Genomic DNA, 24304 nt, shown 5'->3' with positions numbered 1-24304 from the left:
CATATATTGCATGTTGACCTGCATTCTTTCAAATGTATAATTAATGATTAAAACAGATATGTAACAAATAAGAAATACAAATTCCACAGAAGGCATTAAATAATTATAATTTTCAATCATTTCACAATAATTGCATAATTGTGTTTGAATATCTGAGTAATTAAAGTAATTATACATTTGTCCAAAATAGCTGGTTCAGATATGGTTAATCCAGCTGCCCTGTGATCAGATGAATCCATATTATTTATTTTTCCGACATCAAATGCGTAATTTCTTATCGTACAAATATTGTCATATTTATTTAAATTATGATTAAGTAATTAATTCCAAGGAGGCCTGTAGCGTTGACATGAAGGAATCACTATGAGAACACAGTCTGTCAAGTTAATAACGTTTTCAATTAGTCAATCAATCATAAATGTGCTCCTCAGCACTCTTAAATCTGCTCTCAGCCACGGTCAAATCCGATCTCAGGAAAATTTGGGGAATCACACTACCAGCCCTAATATGTCTTAAATGGGCAAAAATCTGCCTAAGAGGAAATGTTTGGTCGTAAATCTGTTCGGGAATGAGACCCATTATTATTATTATTATTATTATTATTATTATTATTATTATTATTATTATTATTATTATTATTATTATTATTATTATTATTATTATTATTATTATTATTATTATTATTATTATTATTATTATTATTAATTATTAATTATTAATTATTATTATTATTATTATTATTATTATTATTATTATTATTATTATTATTATTATTATTATTATTATTATTATTATTATTATTATTATTATTATTATTATTATTATTATTATTATTATTATAGGATTATTATTATTATTATAGCAGTACATAATCTTGTATGGTGCCTATTTTACCAGGTTTGTAATCAGATATTGGTGAGGGAGGGGTAGACCACACATTGTGCCAGGTCACGGTGACTTTATAAATTGAAGCCCAGCTGGAGGAAGCTTCCTAAATATATCCTTCATGAATTGATCGTTAAACTTTTCTTCAAATACACTTGTTCACAGAGCATTCCGAGGTATTTAGTGGGGTCGTTAGACTAATAGCCCATAATAATTTTAATAATGTGAGGATGCCTGTTGGTAGCCCTGCCTAATTATTTGTAATTGATCTTAACGAAATGGGGGACCCTGATGTAAACAAGACAAACGTCTTTCTCTGGTCTGCATCCCCTTAACAATTGTGTGTATTGAGCAGTACTGTATTGTTGTACCCATTCTGCAATCTGTTAAATAAAGTTTTCATTCATTCATTCGGTCATTCACCCTCTGCCTGCGAAGCCCCGCCCCACTGTTCGTGTGTCCCCGCCCCTCTCCACCAGAGGGCAGCAGTGAGCTGACAGTAGAAGAAGCAGCAGCATCAGCACCCACAGATACAGTATCTCTCCTTTCTTCTCCTTCTCACCTCCTTTCCTCTCATCTTCTCCGCAGCGGAGCCTCGGCCTGTCCAGTCAGACATGGATAACACCGGGAAGGAGAAGGAGGCTGTCCAGCTTATGGCTGAAGCCGATAAAAAGGTCAAAGCGTCCGGATCCTTTTTAGGAGGGATGTTCGGGTAAGGTCCCTCTCTCTCTCAATGGGGGGATGGGGGACTCGATCAAGGCCGTTTTGTCTTGTTGCTGCGACAAAACGCTAATACCGTGTCTAATAACGGCATGTCGCAGTCTTGGACTGGCGTTATTTGGTAATAATATGACATATTATGTTGGTATTTGGTTGTATTATAACACGTAACCATGTTAATTTGTAGTATTAGGACACGTAACCATGTTAATTTGTAGTACTATCATGTCACACAACCTTGGTAGTGTTGTGGCCTATGGCCGGGCTGTGGCAGAGCAGCGGAGTCTGACAGGGCGTCAGGCGGCCAGGGAGGAAGGGAGGTGGTGGTCGGGACTCGGGACCTGCCGCAATCAGGCCGCTGTCTGAAAGACTGACAGGATATAGACTATGATATGCGGGGGCTGTGTGTGTGCGTGTGTGTTTGAGGGAGAGAGAGACACGCTGGTTGTTTACAATGTTAAATGGTGAACACGGGTGGTTTTACTGAACATCAAATTGATTGATTGATTGATAGAGGGATCAAGGGGTGGTGGAGGGTGAATTGGGTGATTGTAGAGTTATGGGGATTGAGGTATGATGGAGGTATGGATGCTGGATGGATAAATGATGGATGGATGGAGGTATGGATGCTGGATGGATAAATGCTGGATGGATAGGGATGCAATGCCACTTTTTCACTGCCGATACCGATTCAGAGTACTGTATTCAGTATCTGCCATACAGATTACTGATCAATCTGATCCATCACTTTTACTGAACAGACAGCTCTTACTGATCAGTCATCTGTATTGCCGATACAGATTATCGATCTGATCCATCACTTTTACTGAACAATATAGACTTACAGTAGACCATCAGGTTGGGGACTGATATCCCAGACCAGTATCCCCCCCACCCCACCTACCCAACCTCCAATGTACAGTTTCTTCCCCCTCAAATGTATATACTCTCTTTTTTAGGCTATTTTTTTTGTATCACAAACGGTACTGTATTTGTAGATCTGGTATGTCATAAATGTCTACTCTAGATGTATGCAGTACTGTCTATCTGTATGTCATGTATGTCACGTATGTCATATATGTTACGATAAATTGAAAATGGGGGACCCTGATGTAAACAAGACAAAAGTCTTTCTCTGGTCTGCATCCCCTTAACAATTGTGTGTATTGAGCTGTACTGTAGTGTACCCATTCTGCAATCTGTTAATCAAATTTTCAATCAATCAATCAATCAATCAATCAATCAATATCAGGTAAGGAGGGATGATTCTAAAGAGGAAAGGAGGAATGGATGGAGCAAATGAGGGATGATTCTAAAGAGGAAATGAGGGATGGGTGGAGGAAAGGATGGATGATTCTAAAGAGGAAAGGATGGATGGATGGATGGAGGAAAGGAGGGATGGTTCTAAAGAGGAAATGAGGGATGATTCTAAAGAGGAAAGGAGGGATGGAGGAAAGGAGGGGTGATTCAAAAGAGGAAAGGAGGGATGATGGAGGGATGGATAGATGGAAGAAAGAAGGGATGGGTGGATATAGGGAGGAAAGAAGGGATATGTATGGAGGAAAGAAGGGATGGATGGAGGGAAGGAGGGTGGATGGAGGGATGGAAGAAAGGGGGGATGGATGGAGGAAAGGAGGGATGTATGGAGGAAAGGAGGGATGGATGGATGGAGGAAAGGAGGGATGGGTGGATAGATGGATCAGGGATAGATGGAGGGAGGGATGGATGGGGAATAGATGGAGGGATGGATGGATGGGGGGTAGATGGGGGAATAGATGGAAGAAGGGATGGATGGATGAAAGGAGGGATGGAGGGAGGGATGGATGAATGAAAGGAGGGATGGATGGGGGATAGATGTATGGGAGATGGATGTATGGATGGGGGATAGATGGGGAATGGAGGGAGGGATGAAAGCAGTGATGCAGCATTATTCTAGCTGCGTGTGTTTTCTGGCAGAGGAACATTTTCACCTCAACAGAAGGTTGCATGGTTTTAACCAGAGGGGGGTAATAAAAATGTACTCTATGTCTGTCTGTCTGTCTGTCTGTCTGTCTGTCTGTCTGTCTGTCTGTCTGTCTGTCTGTCTGTCTGTCTGTCTGTCTGTCTGTCTGTCTGTCTGTCTCTGTCTGTCTGTCTGTCTGTCTGTCTGTCTGTCTGTCTGTCTGTCTGTCTGTGTGTGTGTGTGTGTGTGTGTGTGTGTGTGTGTGTTTCAGGGGGAATCATAAGGTGGAGGATGCATGTGAGATGTACGCCAGAGCTGCCAACATGTTCAAGATGGCCAAGAACTGGAATGGTAAATATACACACACACACACACACACGCACGCACGCACGCACGCACGCACGCACGCACGCACGCACGCACGCACGCACACACACATTTGCAACCAAGGGCTGATCCTGGGTCAGTTTGTTTCACAGGTGGAATGGACAACCTGTCTCAAAGGAACGCACTTCTTTTTTATGTTTATTAACACTTTCCGTTCCACGGGTCCGGTGCCCCGGAACCCTGTTGCGTGCCAACGCCCACTTCAATGATAGAGCTCTCATATTTGCGAACGCATAAACTATATCTTAAATTATGGCTATGTGTATAATATGGCCATCACTTATCAATGACTTGTTTGCACTTTGCAGTCAACATTGTCAAAACGGATTGTTTTTTAATCGGTTCATTTCCGTTTTATACCATTTTGAAAAACTCGTTTTTTGAAAGTTTCAGGAAAATATAAAGATTCTGTGATAATCGCCCTTTAGTGGAATACACTGGAATACACAAAAAAACGTTGTCATTTCTCGGCCTATTTATGAATAGTTTTCAAATAAACGCTAGATTATCGATAGTATATGTGTACTTATGCACGCTATAGAAGCGGGCTGAAAAATCGATTATCCATTTCCTGATCAGCACACACACACACACACACACACACACACACATGCACAAACACACATAGGGCCCACGTTGATATCTCTGTGAAAAAAGCTCTGATTATCCCAAGACTGGTCAAATAGATTCCTTACCTCAGATCAGATGTTCTCCAAAAACATTATTCCAATTCCTGATCGCCATTCCAAATATCAATTGCGTTTATTGATCCAACGCTGGGTGGTCCAAACTAGTGGTCTGCAAGGTCCTTGAAATAAAGCCCGAGCCCTGCCCGAGCCCTTGAACTTCAGGCCCTGCCCGAAAATAAGCCCGACTGTAAATAATATTTTAAGCCCTAGCCCGCGTGAAAACCTGAAAAAAATTATTATTATTATTATTATTATTATTATTATTAAAATATAATTTTTTTTGTATTTGTTTTAAATATTCGAAACACGGTTTTATATGAACGTAATAAATAAACAAAACTAAGAAGCATTTACATAGCCTGTTTCGCAATGCCGTCTCTCCCAGTGCTCGCTTATATAGACTGACTCACACTGTCACACATCAGCCTCAAAACGTATTGAAGGCTATAGAATCTTCTTTGACACACGCACACACACACACACGACACACAATAGCCTACTCAGTCAAACAAACAAACAGAAAACCGAAATCAGATTTCGAGCAGAGCAACGTAATGAAAATCACAACAAAACAAGTAGCAGTCGCGACCCAGCAAATAGTAAACATCACTCACCAGACGTCAGCAACGCGTTGAACACCGTTAACAAAACCGGCTACATACATCCCAAGAACAAATTAAAACGTTCGCCAACTGGCTATATTCCAACACAACCAATCGAGTTGAACTTGTCCCCTGAGTTCTCTCTGCGCGCTGCAGTAATTACATCCAAATGTTTCTCTGGCGCAAAAGAGAAAGCGAATCTTAAAACGAAGGTTATCATATAACCCTAGTTATATAAAAAAAAAAAAAAAAAAAAACAAAAAAAAAAAAAAAAAAAAAACGGCGGTGCCCGGGCCCGGCCGAGCCCGAATTATTTATTAAAAAAAAAGCCCTACCCAGCCCGAACCCGCCGGGCCAGGCCCCGTCGGGCCTGGGCAAGGTTGCAGTGCACTAGTCCAAACACCGATTCCACGCTGTTCTGATGGTCCACAATGAATCCGATCGGCTCGAGTTACATGCCTGAGAAGTAAAATGTGGAAGCAGGAAATTTTTTTTTCATGCGTTTCATTCAATCCAATCCAAAGGGGTGCAGTACCACACGGAGAGACGATAGGGGGCGGTATTTTCCCAATGGAGCTCAGAGAGAGTTCCAGTGGTAACGGGAGACTAGATTGATGAAATATGAATGGAAATCGCTAATAAAAAATAAACGAGATCTCTCGTCGTTGGCACTGAACGGTTGGCATGAACTAACGAGAAATCTCGTTGTTGGCACTCAAAGTGTTAAGACACCCCAGGTGAATAGGCAAATAAATATTTTTTGGTTGATTTTGTTATATTTTGCTTCCTAAACATGTCTTCTATGAAACTAGTGACAATAAAACGTCAATAACACACATTTAGTTGTTTATTTTACTTCATTTTGTCTGATTGCATCCATAAATGTGCACATATTTAATGGGGAAGTGCCTCATTTGCATATATAAACATTATATCAAAAAGCAGGGTAGCCGGACCAGCACTCACAGGTTCAATGTTTTTTAATGGCAGCCTGAATAAATAGCAGACATGTTTCGGACAATGTCCTTCTTCAGTGATATGGCTAGCCTGAAGAAGGACATTGTCCGAAACATGTCTGCTATTTATTCAGGCTGCCATTAAAAACATTGAACCTGAGAGTGCTGGTCCGGCTACCCTGCTTTTTGATATACTGAACTTTATGGGATTGCAGCACCCAGTGTGAGAACTTGTGAGCGCGGTCTAACTTGACTATATTGCATATATAAACATAAAATTCAGAAAACATGCAATATATTTTTTCTTATTCTATATGTACATAACAAACTGGGAAAGTTTCATAGTGATATCTATTCAATAATTTTTTTTGCCTATTAGGGCATGCGTCCACCTATCTCACAAAAACGCTGGCAGTGCGCCGGTAGTGCTGGCATGAAGCGCATCTTGTAGATAACAGAAAGAAATCTACAGCCATCTTTTTATCGTTTTTTCCTGCCGCGGTTTTGCACATATAGCATATTTTAATACACTTTATTGTATATTAATTATATATATAGTTATTGTCTGACACCACAGTTCGCCCTTTGCTTTTTATTAGCTTTTTAGTAGTGTATTCGTGTAGTTATTATTAGTGTATTTGTGCTTTGTCGCGAATCTCAATGGCCCGTCTCTTGTGGGTAGACAGCCAGCCTGTAGCTGTTCCGCAACTGTAGCTATTTCCGGGGTAGGCCTGATTGGCCCCGACAGGCACGTGACCCGCCGCGGCCACGCCCCGCGGCAGCCTCAGGACGTGGCAACGAGGCTGCTGTGGTTCACAGGCGCTTTCCGCCTTCAACGCCGCCCGCAGCATTAGGCAGGAGTTCGCGGCGCCTTTCACATCGCAGTCATCAGTCATAATAATCGCGCCGCAGTCGGCAGTCATGCAATCATTTATCATTTGAAAGGCATACATTGTTGTATGAAATAAAATAGTATAGAGACATATGTACAGCGTCGCGATTGCAGTCATCAGTCACCTTACTGTAAATTGTACCTCATCCCATTTCTGCTTTGCACTATAGCATATTGTATATTGTATGTGTAGCTGATCTAACTCAGTTACTTCTATTCTGCATCGAACGCTGTACATATGTCTCTATACTATTTTATTTCATACAACAATGTATGCCTTTCAAATGTTAAATGATTGCATGACTGCCGACTGCGGCGCGACGCTGTACATATGTCTCTATACTATTTTATTTCATACAACAATGTATGCCTTTCAAATGTTAAATGATAAATGATTGCATGACTGCCGACTGCGGCGCGATTATTATGACTGATGACTGCGATCGCGACGCTGTACATATGTCTCTATACTATTTTATTTCATACAACAATGTATGCCTTTCAAATGTTAAATGATAAATGATTGCATGACTGCCGACTGCGGCGCGATGCTGTACATATGTCTCTATACTATTTTATTTCATACAACAATGTATGCCTTTCAAATGTTAAATGATAAATGATTGCATGACTGCCGACTGCGGCGCGATTATTATGACTGATGACTGCGATCGCGACGCTGTACATATGTCTCTATACTATTTTATTTCATACAACAATGTATGCCTTTCAAATGTTAAATGATAAATGATTGCATGACTGCCGACTGCGGCGCGATTATTATGACTGATGACTGCGATGTGAAAGGCGCCGCGAACTCCTGCCTAATGCTGCGGGCGGCGTTGAAGGCGGAAATCGCCTGTGAACCACAGCAGCCTCGTTGCCGCGTCCTGAGGCTGCCGCGGGGCGTGGCCGCGGCGGGTCACGTGCCTGTCGGGGCCAATCAGGCCTACCCCGGAAATAGCTACAGTTGCGGAACAGCTACAGGCAGACAGCCAAGACAGGCAGGCAACTCCGGTGTCAGGTTACAAACAGAGTGGTAAATATGAGATAGGTGGACCCGGGCCCTTAGGGGGTACTACACTGTTACTACACTGTTTGTAGCCTGTGTGTAGTTCTGTTCAGTTCAATAACATTATTATTATTATTATTATTATTATTATTATTATTATTATTATTATTATTATTATTATTATTATTATTATTATTATTATTATTATTATTATTATTATTATTATTATTATTATTATTATTATTATGTTATTATGTTATTCAGTTATCAGGCATGTGTTTAGGTTGTCTATTACTAATGGTTTGATTAGGTATTGTGTTTGTAAATAGCTGTTTCAAAAAAAAATTATGGCATTTTACAATACAGAACTTTGAAGGCATTTTCCCAAAAATTAGTTTTTATGCGTTTTTCTTACACACTTGGGTAAACATGTACCATTCCTCTAGCACCTACACCATACTTTCCACATTTCTTCCTATATATACCCTGCATCTTTGTCCAGAGGGGTTTGTTGATATATCATTCATAGCCTGATTTATAGTACATTTATACCAAAAACCTGGCGAAAATAGATTTTTTATGACTGTAGTCAGACAGCATTTCCTGATATATATATATATATATATATATATATTTCAACCTTTATTTAAAATCGTAAGCATCTGAGGTTTCCCTCATTTACAGAAACGACGATTGTACAGTACAATATTCACAGAAATGTAAACACCAGAGTAAAAAATTAAAAACGTTTCAAAATAATTTCAAAAGATCAACTAAAACAGTTACAGGTAGTCACACAATGGTCTGAAATCATACGTTTAAACATTCCAAGGAAAGGGAGAACCTCCAATTTCAGTGAGAGTTGAAGGACATTCCATGAGTTAGAGGCATCAAAGGAAAAGGCTGACTTCCCTAGCTCAGAACAAATTTGAGGAACCCTAAGAACCATCCAGTCATTCGATCGAGTTGAATATTGAATATTCCAATCTAACAGTGAGGAGATATAAACAGGTTGTTTACCAATAAGGGCTTTAAAAATAAATAAATACCAGTGTTTGTTGCGCCTTTCTGCAAGAGAAGGCCAACCCCCACCCTATCATACAGGACACAATGGTGAGTATCATATCTGTCACCAGTTATAAATCTGATAGCTGAGTGATATGCAGAATCCAGAGGTTTAAGAGTTGATGCCGCAGCATGCCTATAAATTTCATCACCATAGTCCAAAACTGATAAGAAGACTGATTCAACAATTATGTTTCTACTAAATAGAGGAAATTGGATCTGTTTCTGTATAGGAAACCAATTTTCTGTCACAGTTTAGAAGCAAGATTGTCCACATGGAACTTAAATGTAAATTTCTCGTCAAGCCACAGGCCAAGATATTTATACTCAGTGACTCTCTCTATACAAGAGCCACTGACAGTAGATATCCTCACATCATCAAAGTTAATATTCCTTTCTCTTGAAAACAACATAAACTTTGTCTTACTAGCATTAAGAACCAATTTAAGACTAGTAAGGGTATCCTGTAGAGCATAAAAGGAAAGTTGCAATTTCTCAATGGCCAACTGTACAGAGTCTGCAATACAGTACACAATTGTGTCATCAGCATACAATGGGCATGACATACAAAGAAGAAACAATATCATTAATATAAATTGTAAAAAGGACAGGACCCAAAACTGAACCTTGTGGCACAGCTTTAGTCATGGCCAAGAATTCAGATTGTGCTTGACCTAACTTCACACACTGCTGCCTAGAAGATAGATAATCCTGAAACCAGACACAGCTATTATCATCCAACCCAATGTTAGATAGTTTCTTTAGAAGTACATAAGTAGTGATCAACTGTATCAAATGCTTTTTATGGGATGATACAAAGACATAGCCACAATCCCTTCTGGACAAAGTTCACTGTGTTGTGTCAACATAATGAAACAAATTTTTTTAATCTGGCATCATCCAATGTTGGTATTTATACCCTAACGTCATATGCAAATTAGTGCATATTTAATTACCAGACCAACAACAATTACCAACCAGACCAACAATACCATCATGCCCAGTATAATACAGGCTTTTATATTTAGTACAACAATTAACGTTAGGTTATGACTATAACCAAGTTCTGTTAGTTAGGGGCGATGCTTGGCTTCGCCTTCTGCACTATCTCGCGTACGTGCACGCGTACTGAATAAACCACAAATGTACCTCTAATACCAGTATTAGTCTGACCACACCCCTCATCAGCTTACCTTCATAAGCAGGTGTGTGGTCACCTGCTCTCCTCCTTCCCAAGCTTTCACCACAAGGTGAGGTCAAGGGCTGCAGCGGCCGTCCGAAGCCAAGCATCGCCCCTAACTAACAGAACTTGGTTATAGTCATAACCTAACGTTCTGTATCGTTAGTGGCTTAGCTTGGCTTCGCCTTCTGCACAAGGGAGGCCAAGCGGAGCCACTTGGCTGACAAATACACCCCGCTGACAGCCCCCCAAAACCATCAGAACAGGGAGGGCCGAGCCCCCCCGACCCCCCCTAATGGAGGGTAGCCCCCCTATTAGGGACGTCACGGGAGGGCGACGGACCCGACCGCGCGAAGAGGCACTCAAGCAACTCAACGCACAGGGTGAGCAGACCGTGGCTTGACCCACGACTACACACACGCACAACCCGCATGCCACCCGGGAACGAACGGAGGAACAACCTCGTTACTGCCCCCAGAATCACGGGGTCAAGGGCAAACCCAACCCCGTGGCAAGGCCGTAGCAGCGGAGCACGAAGGAAGACCCAGACCCACCAAAAGGACTGGACTCCCTGGAATGGGGGCCCGGAGAAGTCCATGATGCCAGCATCAAGACCCCACCAGGTGGGCACGTAGTGCCCCGCCCCCCACATCGCCAGCGTATTCGGACAAAGGCCCCTCAGTTACTGCACCTGGTATTCCCAGGCGGAACCAACCAGGCCAGTAAGCCGAGCGGGCCCCGTCCCCCCAATAGTACACCGCCTGGCACACTGACCCTGCAGAATAGGCAGTCAGCATGGCCGTAAGCACACAAAAAAGGTTAACCAACGGAAGCAGGCAGCGCACCGGGGAAAAACCAGGCAACAGGCTGTTAACCCTAGCCTGGAGACTGCGGACGAGACAGGCGCCAGAGGGGACAGCTGAACACAGCCGCCCCGGCGGAAGGAGCGTAAGCTGGCGGTGTTGCATGACCAAGCCTCCATTGAACAACCCCCACCCAGAGGGGTCGAGGCAGAGAAGGCTGACACGATTGGCAGACGTCATGAACGTGCAGGGGCACCCTCAACCGGTGAACCCGGGAGTTGACACTGCTCCAACACACCAGGGAATCAACCACCTCGGTGTTACCCAATGCGGTGGTTGTTCCTATAACCCCTCAAGAAAAAACTCCAAAACACACCTGCGGGTATACACCGGCTATACCGCAGTACAAGTGTTTCAGTTTCCAAAAAGGGTTAACCCAGGCCTACGGGTCGCAAACATCACTTCGGACCGGGCCTGGCGGTACGGGAAGCACAGGGTCACCAGAGGAGGTCAAAAAACCACCCCCACAGGCCCCTCTTCGCCATGCGTGAGAGAGGAGCGAAAAACAATGGAGAACCAGCCCCTAAGCACACCGTACCTGGTATTCCCCGGCGGTCTCCCAACCAAGTACTAACCAGGACCAACCTGTGTAGCGGCCGAGATCCGACGAGATCGAGCGCGTACAGAATGGCATGGCTGTAAGCCATGACGACAGTGCTGAGTAAAAACATACCCAACCAGGGTCTCCATAGCGCTTAACCCTGTGACACCCAGACCGACCTGGCATTTTTCCCCCTGAAAAAAGCCCAAGTCCCTCAGGGTACCAGAACAGCAGATCTGCATCCCCGGCGGACAACGGGTTCAACTGATCTGGACCAGCGTGACCAGAACCAGTCCCGTGCCCTAACCACGCCGACATGCCCCAGGAGAAGGGCAGATATGCGTGTTGATCTTAACATGAAAAGAAGGCGCCACCCAGACGTCGGGACGAACCGCGCCTGGTGGCCCACCCCAAGGGCGTGAGACCCCACTACATATGTTCAGATCCATTCCGTCATCATCCCCCAGACATGAACGAGAATCCGTCGACAACCCACCCAGGTCATGGGATGTGGTCGCCGGAAGAGGAAAAACCCCCATCTCAGTTGCTTTATAAAAACGCTGTTTCAACCACAAGCAACTAAGGCGTGCCAGTCAATCGCCTGTTTACAGCGAGCTAGCACTATACGTGCGTCGGGACACACCCCCATCAATGAACAGGCTATTTAGACCTGTCATTGAATCCCCAAGGCGCCCAGGGGAACGACAAGAGGGGTGTGACACTCCCTAACTCCAACACTTCTGGAATAGAAAGAAGGAAGCATCAACAGTATGTATCCCAGTCTACACAGCCGGGGTAAAAAATGTTCACATTTTTACATCCCACCACCCTCCCATAGGAAAGAGACGGGGATCCCCAGAGAGACTTCCCACGCGAGCTGTACAGATTGAAAAGAATATATTGCACCTTGAGCCATGTAAAAAACTGGTTTTAGGGCCTCCGGGGAAGAGGCACCGAACCCATACACACTCAATAAACGAATTGAATCGAATATACATACAATAGAAAAGGACCCTTCTAGAGGGTCCACTCACTTTGACAATCTGAGGAGGAAGGCTCTGTACTCTGATGGAGGCTTCCTCACATGGATCACATGGAAGAAGGAGTCCGAACTCACAGAAGGCCTGAGTAGGCGCTTGGTGAGGAGGAGCCCTGACCACCCCCCCTGAAAACAGATCCATCACATGGACCTGAACAGCACACGGAAGTCCTACCAACAGAGACGCGCACGGTGACGTACTCTATGGCGGGGGAATTCCTGCGGTGCACACGCCCAATATACCAGGCCGTGGGACCAGGAACTCCCTCCCCCCCCCCCCCCCCCCCCCCCCCGTAACGTGCCGAACCGCCACGTGACGGGAACCTTGAAGGACAGGGGGTGTACCCCTGACCGACAGAACAATGGGGAGAGGAAAGGTTACCAGTTCACCCCTTTACGACCCCACACCCATGATACGACGTAACGACAAAAAGAGAATATGACACAGTCATAGTCAGCTCTATGAAGCGTTTCACAGCTCCACACAGCGCACGAGCTAACCTGCTATCTGATTTTTACTAAGGAAAAACACAGAATAGAGAGGGCTCTAAGAACCCCGGTCCAACATACACATGTGCTTCTGTGGCCAGTACAACCCAGTTGTAGGTCACATGACACACACAACCCATCATCATCACAATGAGAGAATACATCATTCTTGATTAGTATCGACCACAGGCCTTGCTAAGCACACGACAGCAACCAAACCAATTTCCCTTTAGGAAATAAGTTTCTCCAGCAGATTTAGCACAACCTCAGCAATCAAGCTGAGAGTTACATCGTATCCCTACCACACAAAAGACACAATTAATGCACAACATGTCTGATAGGAGGTGATAAAGTCCCCAGGGAACCGGGGGGGGAAAAACACAATCCTCCTATTTAACCCTCAATACGGCCAGTTAAAACAGGAAAACCTGTTAATGTGTGAACTCACTGTCCATTGTCATTACAGTCTGAGAAAGAACATTCTTTTACTCACTCGTCACCAAGCATAGCTTCATAGGTTAGTTGCCTTAGTAGTGAGTACACGGTACACATAAACACCATGATGTTTCTCACACAACAACCAGATCAATACATCACGACCTGCACGGAGAAGCTACTGCCAGTGACAAAAACAGCTCACACACAACCCGCAACGTATCTCAAATGCATTGCAACAACACACGTTTTGGGAAAAAACACCGTCATTCACAATACATTTAGCAAGGTAAAACCAGAAGACGTGTTATGAGGGTCTGGCCAACCCCGTACCTGCCCGGAACGCAGATCAGCGAAGTGCAGTCATAAGCCACCGTAGAACACAGCCCTCTTTGTTGACGCAATCCCCGTCTAGGCTCAGGCAGGGTTGACGAACATCCCCTGTCAAGGATGACGTCGTGGTCAAGAGTGTAAAACATGTTAAAAATCAAAGCACGTTCAACAGAATAGCATCAAGCTAATGGCTGCTCCAACCGTCCGGGTGCTATCGCTTCCGCTCGCGAGACGCCGATCTACGACGCACGCGATCAGGAGCGAGCTCCCGGCGGCGCGCGAGAAGCCAAGCTACCCCGCGCCAGGCCACCGACCGGCTAACCGTAAGCTATGAACATGTAAACAATGACATAACACTCACCCAGACAGGCCGCCGTTCTGAACCCTCCTCACTTTTTAAGAGAAAAGAGAAAACAAGACGTCAACACCGCTTCACAACGGTGACATTAACACGTCCGGCGGAATCAGCACAGTACCAACTGGCCTGTATAGCTGACTTTGAACATGAATCTGCCGCTATCGCACATTACATGCACATATCCCCTCGTGAAGGAATACTCTCATTTGGATATGAAAGATGGGGTCTTAACACGGTGACAGAGAGAATCCACTCGTCCAGAACACACAGGGATCACCAGTGTCAATGGTCGCGGCCCACTAGTTAAAACTATAATGGTCGCCAGACCAAGGCCTTCTGTCGCCTAGACGGCTAAACAAAGGACCCTAGCCTGGGGCCGGTTTCCATAAACTTTGTCTAGTAGCCCCCATAGCACTAACAGACAAGTGGAGCCCGCCAGCAAACACTACTCACCCAACCTGGAACGCACCGCTCCTCACAACAGCGGCATGTCCGACAGTTCAGCTGTGGCCTGACAGGTTTCACCCCAACAAACACAGCAAGGAACTGCAGTTGAGAAGCATGCAGCGGCGTGCTCCCAATACGAAAACCGGTGGAGGGTTTGTAGAATGATCATCATCTTCTAGACACTCCAGTACGAAGACAATATCGCCGTATTTTCTCGAAAATAGTGAGAGAGAAAATAAAGATATGATGTCAACGTATCCTTGTTTCCCAAGCTGTTCCTAATCCAATTTCTTCCATCATGGTGTCAAGTGTGGGGATCTACCGAGGCACCTCTTCCTTGTGGTGAAAGCGAGAAGGAGGAGAGCAGGTGACCACACACCTGCTTATGAAGGTAAGCTGATGAGGGGTGTGGTCAGACTAATACTGGTATTAGAGGTACATTTGTGGTTTATTCAGTACGCGTGCACGTATGCGAGATAGTGCAGAAGGCGAAGCCAAGCTAAGCCACTAACGATACAGAACAACAATACCATCATGTCCAGTATAATACAGGCTTTTATATGTAGTACAACCATTAACAGGTGCCCCCAAAATTGGCCATTTTCGTTTTCGTTTTTGAGGACTGCATACCTTTTTTGCAAACCGAAATACTATACTTTAGACTTATAGCACATGCATGAGCCTGGTCTCTTTTGAAAGAGGACATTTTGAGGTTTCTGATACAATAAAGAAAACTCACTTTTGGTGCTAATGAAATAGCGTAACATAGGTCTGAACTTTAGTTGTAGAAAAACTTGTTACTCACGTTTTTCTGTAGTAGTTAGTAGTCCAGAAGTAGTATTTCCAAAAACATTGGTATGGCTGGAAAGACACCCTGGGTCCATAGCCTGAAGTATTTTGTAGTACATTTCATAATAATCCGTCCAGAAATGAGTGATTAGAAGCGGTTTTGGTAAAAGGTGAGAGGGCTCAGAAAACGATTTTCTCATAGACTTCAATGCATTCGACGGAGAATTCTCTTCCTCAAGTTCAAGTTTCAAGTTTCTTTATTAGTTGTCATACAGAAATACAGGATACTTTTGTATGAAATGCTTCTTTCTGTTTTGCTCCTGAGAGTGTGCTAGGTAAGAATAGATCATTATAAAAAGTATAATAAGTATAAAATAGAAAGTCAAGTACTTGAACAAGTGTAAACAAGACAGAAATGTTCAAATGTTCCTGTTTTGGCTCATGACTTTTCAACTAGATCCCTGATTCGCTCATGCCCACGTGGGGTACCATTGGAAAGCCCTACTCATTGGTTACTTAATTTTCGAGATTGCCAAATGATTGACAGAGGTAGAAGCTCGAGTGTACTTCGGCGCACGCCTCACATATCGGCATGTAACTCGAGAACCGCTGAACGGATGTTGTCACCTGAAACGGCTATCGACAGGCAACAAATAGGGCTTTAATTCGATGTCAAAGTGCTGGTGGAAAAATCTTCCTCAAGAGGGCCCACATGTGGGCCGTTGCATGTTAACAATACCATCATGTCTAGTAAAATACAGGCCTTTATATGTAGTACACAGTGTTTCCCACAGGATTTTGTGAGACTGTGGTGGGTGAAACTCGGCCCCTCTAGGGGGGTCCCAGAACATTTTTTTTTTTTTTTTTTTAAGTTTTAAAGTTAAATGCATCAATCTGGTGCACTTTGAGAGCAAAATAAAGAGGCTAGATCTATGATGAACTTTGTGCTCAAAACACAATCGACTAGAGCATATTTGAGCTATCAAAGAAATTAAGCAAAAGTGGTTACCTGTGTTGAACTGGTTTATTTTCTAGAAAATAAAAGAATATACTGGATTACTATTACAACTACTACCACTGCCAATACTACTGATACATCCCTATTGGCAAACTTAATATTAAAATATATATTTTTTTATTAATTTTTTTTTTTTGTTCATTATAAAACTGTGGCTGGACTAATTAGAGGCCCGCCACAGTCTAGTTAATTAATGGGAAACACTGACAGTACAACCATTAACAACAATACCATCATGTCTAGTAAAATACAGGCCTTTATATGTAGTACAACCATTAACAACAATACCATATTGTCTAGTAAAATACAGACCTTTATTATGTAGTACAACCATTCCGATTTCAGTAGATGACAGTAGATTATAATAGATGTCAGTAGATGACAGTAGATATCAGTAGATTACAGTATAAATCAGTAGATGTCATTAGATGACAGTAAATGTACATCGATCGTTAGTAGATGGCAGTAGATGACAGTAGAAATCAGTAGATTTAAGATTATAATAGATGTCAGTAGATTACAGTAGATTACAGTATATGACAATAGATGTCAGTAGATTACAATAGATGTCAGTAGACGTCAGTAGATGTCAGTAGATGACTGCAGATTACAATAGATTACAGTAGATGACAATAGATGTCAGTAGATTACAATAGATGTCAGTAGATTACAGTAGATGTCAGTAGATGTCAGTAGATGACAGTAGATTTAGTTACGCCCCCACTACAAGAAAGCTCATTTTTGCTAGTTTTGGTTAGCCATTTTTCCTTTTTTTAAACTGCCACGAAATTCAAAATCCCCTGCCTCACCAGAGAGAGATCAATCAATATTAGCAGACCTCCTTCCAGGTAAAGAGCCTGTGTGAACCACAGAGGAAACTAGGTTAATAACCCTCTTGTGAATCTCAGTGTATTCCTAATCCTCTCGTGAATCTCAGTGTATTCCTAATCCTTTTGTGAATCTCAGTGTAGTCCTATACCTCTCATGAGTCTCAGTGTATTCCTATACCTCTCATGAGTCTCAGTGTATTCCTATACCTCTCATGAATCTCAGTGTATTCCTAATCCTCTCGTGAATCTCAGTGTATTCCTAATCCTCATTAATCTCAGTGTAGTCCTATACCTCTCATGAGTCTCAGTGTATTCCTATACCTCCCATGAGTCTCAGTGTATTCCTAATCCTCTCATGAATCTCAGTGTATTCCTATACCTCTCATGAGTCTCAGTGTATTCCTATACCTCTCATGAGTCTCAGTGTATTCCTAATCCTCTCATGAATCTCAGTGTATTCCTATACCTCTCATGAGTCTCAGTGTATTCCTATACCTCTCATGAATCTCAGTGTATTCCTAATCCTCTCGTGAATCTCAGTGTATTCCTAATCCTCTCATGAGTCTCAGTGTACACTGTGTCTCTCTCTCACTCTGTGTCTCTCTCTCTCACACCCTGTGTGTCTCTCTCTCACTCTGAGTCTCTCTCTCACTCTGTGTGTGTATGTGTCTCTCTCTCTCTCTCTCTCTCTCTCTCTCTCTCTCTCTCTCTCTCTCTCTCTCACTCACTCTGTGTCTCTCTCTCTAGCTGCAGGCAATGCCTTCTGTCAGGCAGCTCATCTCCACATGCAGCTGCAGAACAAATTGGACTCAGCCACCAGCTTCGTCGACGCAGGAAATGCTTATAAGAAGGCTGACCCACAGGGTAACTACACACACACACCCACACACACACACACCCACACACACACACACACACACACACACACACACACACACACACACACACACACACACACACACACACACACACACACATTCCCTGTGTAGCTCAATGTGTAGAGCAAGGCACTAACACTGCTAAGATTAGGACTTCCATTTCCTGTGTAGCTCAATGTGTAGAGCAAGGCACTAACGCTGCCAGGGTTAGGACTTCCATTCCCCGTGTAGCTCAATGTGTAGAGCAAGGCACTAACGCTGCCAGGGTTAGGAGTTCCATTCCCTGTGTAGCTCAATGTGTAGAGCAAGGCACTAACGCTGCCAGGGTTAGGAGTTCCATTCCCCGTGTAGCTCAATGTGTAGAGCAAGGCACTAACGCTGCCAGGGTTAGGACTTCCATTCCCCGTGTAGCTCAATGTGTAGAGCAAGGCACTAACGCTGCCAGAGTTAGGACTTCCATTCCCAGTGTAGCTCAATGTGTAGAGCAAGGCACTAACGCTGCAGGGTTAAGCCTAATTTATACTTCTGTAGAAATGGAGAGCACAGGCCATTTAGGCTGGTTATTAAATAGTTGACTCAGCAGTCAGCGGTGAATCCTGGCCTTTCAGAGACGCCAGACGGACTGTTCCATTCAAAGTCAGAGGTTGGAGGTTGGAATTACGACCACAGTGCAATAGTGCAAGAGAAACCATAGATATGTAAAACAATGTTGTTTACAGTTTATAGTGTATGCTGCTATGTTCACATGATGTCAGATAACAGCATCTCAGAAAGGTCATAGTTGAGAGATCATGCCAGAGTTTCCTATTTGGAGCTCAGATTTCCCCTAGTTCCGACTTCAACAGAATGCAACGTTACTACCATGAGAATGTGACATCATCATGGCCACCTGACAGTTTCCCCTTCCTATAGAGGGTTAGGCTTATGGTTTGCAGTAGTGTTTCCTGTATGTGGGGCAAAGGAACGTCACCCACCACAAAATAAAACAATATTAAAACTAGAAGGGCACTCAGAGAGATGCCTACACCTGTGCCCTAGTGGGTAAAGCCTGCAAGTGCTGCTGTCCAGACTACGACATGTATTAGTCTGGACGTCATTTCTGCCATGACTGGAGCAACACACTCCTCTGCCTGCGCATGTCCTTCACAGTTACACACTCGAGCCATTAACTACTGGAATGTTTATAAACCATAATGGCGCACCTGAGGATTGGCCACATCCAATTCTACTTCTACAGCTGTGACTGGTCTCTTAAATCGAGTATTAGTATTTCACTTTTAAAGCAAGTAATACAAATGGTTTGGATTCTCTCCTTCCCCGGAGACTGACATCATGCAGTGTTGTGAGAAAGTGATGTGTTTTCTGGCCATCTTGTTTCGGCAAATAGCGAACATTGTAAATAATTCACAGATAAACACAACACTGCTTAGCTAACACAATGTTGTCGTAACTAGGTTTTCATGCATACTGTAGATCACTAGATTTATCAACTCATAATACGAGATGACAGTGGCTAAATGGGCAATAGCGAACATTAAATACTTAACCTACAAACATAAGACTGTTCTGACAGCACAATATTAATGTAACTAAGAGATTCACTGGGTGGATTCAGCCACCAGTGTGCACCTGCTTGCTAGCTGGACTAGTGGGATGCACTGGTTTCCATGGCAGTGTGTGTGGTCATCTAAGCTGTGGAGCCACACCGAGTATATAGGTGGCAATGTATTAGACCAGGGGTCAGCAACCTTTTTGACATGGAGTGCCTGTTTGAAATATAGTTGTAACTAGTGTGCCTCAACAATATTCCATGCATCGTAATATTTTTTTCTCATAATCAGGTCTTTTTAATGATAATTTTTACATTATTACATCATTATTGTTATTGTTATTATTAACAATATTATTATGATGGTTGTATCAACCCAAAATCTGAGTTGGGGGGGGGGGGGGTAATGCAATGCAGACAAACAGCTGCATACAGTGCGACCATTTCACTCACATTTGCCCATTCATTTTTGGACACATCACACACCATCGGTGTGTGTACTGTACGTGTGCTGTCATAGCTCCACCTACAGGCCTAATGGAGAACACCAGGAGAACACCAGGATGTGAATGGAGGGTGAATGTGAGGTATATCGTGTAAATAAGTTTTGATTGATCGCAAGACTACACTGTAAAAAAAATTATAATAATAAGTTACCAGAACTTAAAAATATTGAGTTCAGTTACTGTGCATTAAGGTTTTCAGTTTTCAATCCATAATAAGTTAACAGAAAAATAAGTACACAACCACATTATTTCAACCTAATAAAACTATGTTTATTGTCATTGTTTTAAGAACACAAGTTGACTTGGTAATACTCACATTTTGAGTAAAAAAATGGCTTTTAACATGTGCAATGTTCAATGAAATAGAAAAATAAATAATAAAATTTGTTGATTAATCCCACTGGTCACAATAGTGACCGTAATAATGTTTTTGTTATAAGGCTCTGCAAATGTTACTAAATGATGTAGCAATGTATTTCCAGCTAAATTGAAATAATAAACAAATAAAGGGTCTCAATTAAATATGTGGTAGTAAAAAGAACCTGTGGGAGGATTTCAACAAGATAAATGCGACAACAGTGCAAAATATTTCACTATAATATTTCAAAGCAAAAAAAAAAAAAATTATATATATATATATATATTTTTTTTTAAATGCTGCCCCCTGTGTCTATGAAAATGCCCCCGCGTGCCTATGCAGGCACGCGTGCCTAGGGTTGCCTACCCCTGTATTAGACTGTTTCTAGTAGGGCTGACCCCTATTAGTCGAATAGTCGACTAATCGATCGAAAGGAGCCGTAGTCGACTGCCAACCTCTTAGTCGAATGCAAAAAATATATAGATATATTATTATAATTTTTTAATTTTGTAAATAAAAAAATCAAATTATAAAAAAAAAATATTATCATTCTTTCCAAAAGAAAAGAGGCCTAGATGCGTGGCTAACGCTAATGGCACGCATACCAGAGGCTAACTGCCTAAGAAAACAAGCACAGAGGCACTGAAAGAGGATTTCACCCATCTAATGAACACACTAGACTAGACAAATATCAAGATGCATCCATCAGTGGACCAATTGCATGCTTTTGCAGAGGACAAGAAGCCTTCCGTCGACTCCTTCAGACATTAAGCACCCCCATAGCCCAAATGGAATGATAAAAAAAGAGAGAATTAGGGCGGCTACATGGCGTAGTGGGCAAGGCGCTCGCCACGAATGCAGAGACGCTGGGATCGCCTGTTCGATCCCAGCGCTCCACATTGCTTTCAGTTTAGCTGGTCGTCCGTACTAATACACATTGGCCGTATTAGGGGGTGGGAAACTGATGGGTGGGGATCGGGCGTTGTGGACAGCGACTCCTACAGGTCGGTTGGTGCGCCTGCGCAGTAGAATCAGGAAGTGTCGGGGGCAGTGTGAGCCTCCCACGCGTTACTCCTCGCTACTGAGAGATCGAGCTGCGCAGGTGAAAAGATGCGACTGCTGTTACCTCAAGTACCGGAGGGGACTTGTGCTATGTATGACTTAGTCCACATTGCAGCCGGCTTGTGGGAGGCAAGAAACAGCGTTCGTGACAGGGGAGGGTTGAATTGGATGATACGAAATTGGGATGGGAGAAAATATAGAAAATGGGAGAAAAAGTGGATAAAAAAAAAAAAAAAAAAAGAGAGAATTATTATACTTTTTTTTCTTCAGATTCTTTTTTTCATAGTCGACTATCGGCTAATTTCGGCCAATCAAAGTCGACTATCCAAATCCTTAGTCGGGGACAGCCCTAGTTTCTAGTCTGTTTCTGTTCACCCCTGTTTCTGTTTCTATTTGGGGCAAGTCCACATTGGTTTTCAGTATACTGCTGCCTTTAGCCTAACTAGCCTCCTAACCTTAATCAACTATTAACAGGCAGTGTTACAGTTTGGGTAGGTGTGTTGGACCCAGGTGCAGTACAGAACAGAAACGACGAGAGACAGTTTGTTGATCTTCGAATTTGAGCACTGCTCATTTAATTCGAGAAGCGTCAGGATAGGCAGATCACAGTGGACCAAAATAAAGGAGAGAAAACGAGTCTCCAAAACACGCTTATAGCAAAAACACATAAACTGAACTATATAATAAAGAGGGAAAACAAAGGGGAGAAAACACTGTCTCCAAAACGGGATACACAAAATGATAAACACGACAGACAGAATACACGTCCGACGGCGATACTGCATACGCTCAGAGCGATATAACAAATTCCAATGCGGGTTGACACGGCAGTCAAAGAGGAACGAAAACAAACAAGCTTATCCTCCGTGGCTTTATACGGCTTTAGCATGAATGCATAGGATTACTTCAAGTGTTATGGTTTGACACCGACCCCAAACGCTAACGACACAAGAGAGTAGGATTCAGAGTTGCCAAATACGAGGGCTTGTTTATTTGATAATAAGAATAAGTGAAACAGGGAAAAGCAGGTCAACAAGAACAGGTACAATGAACAAGGGGCAAAGTTCTGCTGCTCTGCAGCTTCACCCGGAAGGGTAGTCTTGGGAAGCAGGAGCAGACCTCTGTACCGCTCTGCAGACTCTCACGGCGGACCTCTCAGATGTTGTGCAAGACCGAGAGAGGGAGAGAGGGAACGGGTCAGTGACAGAGCAGACTTGAAACGAGCTGGAGGACAGGGTGTTATATTCTTCGTGTTAAACAACACAGTGATGTGCAATATTCCAAAAACAGCCCAAGTGAATATCTTCATGTAAAACACACAGTGAGCAAAAATCCAAACACCGTCCAAATGTGAAATAATATCTTCGTGTAAACACACAGTGAGCAAAAATCCAAACACAGTCCAAATGTGAAATAATATCTTCGGCGTGAGCAAACACACAGAGGGAGGTGGAAGATCCCAAAAATATTATTCCATAAGGAAAGAGCAAAAACAATAAAGGCTGGGTGAGTGGCTGTCTGACAAAAAGGTGGTAGACTTCAGTGTAAAGGTTACACACGAAAATCGGAAATAGGTCAAGACAGTCAATCTAGAAAAACTCACCCAGACGAGCTGCGTAAAAGGAACAGGAACAACAGTGGAGGCGAGCGCGCGCCACGGAGCAGGTATCCAAGCGAAGGCTTCTAGGAATTCCTGGAGAATAGCACAGTGAAACAGCAGCAACGGGGAAAAACATCCAGCGACAAATCAAGACGAACCAACAACTTAGGGTGGGGAAAACGGGGTATAAATAATGAGGGATCGATTGATTGAAAAGCAGTGACAGCTGGGGAATGTGATTGACAAGCGTGGGGAAGTGAGAGAACCAATCAGCGACGTCTCAGATGACGTCAACGGGGAGAAACGTGTGAACGAGGGAATTGAAATACTTGACAGAAAAAATGAATGAAAACAAAGCGAGGGTGGTTAAAGGAACAGAACGAGTGAGAAGGCAAGGACAGAAACCTCACAGTACCCCCCCCTCCACGGGAGCCGCCCGGCGACCAGGCCGACCCGGCTCGTCAGGATGGGCCCGATGGAAGTCGGTGATCAAGCCGGGATCCACGATGAGCTGCCGGGAGACCCAGCTACGCTCCTCTGGGCCGTAACCCTCCCAGTCCACCAGGTATTGGAATCCCCGGCCCCGCCGACGAACGCCCATCAATCGGCGGACCTGCCACTGGGGGTGACCATCCACTAGCACAGGAGGCGGTGGATCAGGAGCTGGAGGCATAAGGGGACTGAGGGAGACGGGCTTAACCCGGGAGACATGGAACACGGGGTGGATGTGCATGGATGCAGGAAGCTTCAGGCGCAGGGCCGCCGGACTGAGTACCTTTAGGACCTCGAAAGGACCGACGAAGCGAGGGTTGAGCTTCTTGGCCGAGGACCGTAGCGGGAGGTCCTTCGCGGAGAGCCACACCCTCTGCCCAGGGCGGT

General features: G+C 43.6%; 1 protein-coding gene across 2 annotated transcripts in view; it reads left to right on the top strand.

Moving 5' to 3' along the window:
* Window positions 1–1468: 1468 nt before the first annotated feature.
* napba (N-ethylmaleimide-sensitive factor attachment protein, beta a) overlaps window positions 1469–24304 on the top strand; it is a gene marked incomplete at its 3' end in the record, with an annotated part of 39615 nt that continues 16779 nt past the window's right edge. For both annotated transcript variants that reach the window (XM_084321195.1, XM_084321196.1), the window contains exons 1-3: window positions 1469–1597; window positions 3819–3898; window positions 18220–18336. In XM_084321195.1, coding sequence (XP_084177321.1) covers window positions 1500–1597; window positions 3819–3898; window positions 18220–18336 — 295 coding nt within the window. In that variant the 5' untranslated portion in view covers window positions 1469–1499. The remainder of the gene's footprint in view (window positions 1598–3818; window positions 3899–18219; window positions 18337–24304) is intronic.

Source organism: Notolepis coatsorum, assembly GCF_963971535.1.
Source record: "Notolepis coatsorum genome assembly, chromosome: 9".
Taxonomy (NCBI): Eukaryota; Metazoa; Chordata; class Actinopteri; order Aulopiformes; family Paralepididae; genus Notolepis; species Notolepis coatsorum.
This window is presented reverse-complemented; position numbering and strand designations above follow the sequence as displayed.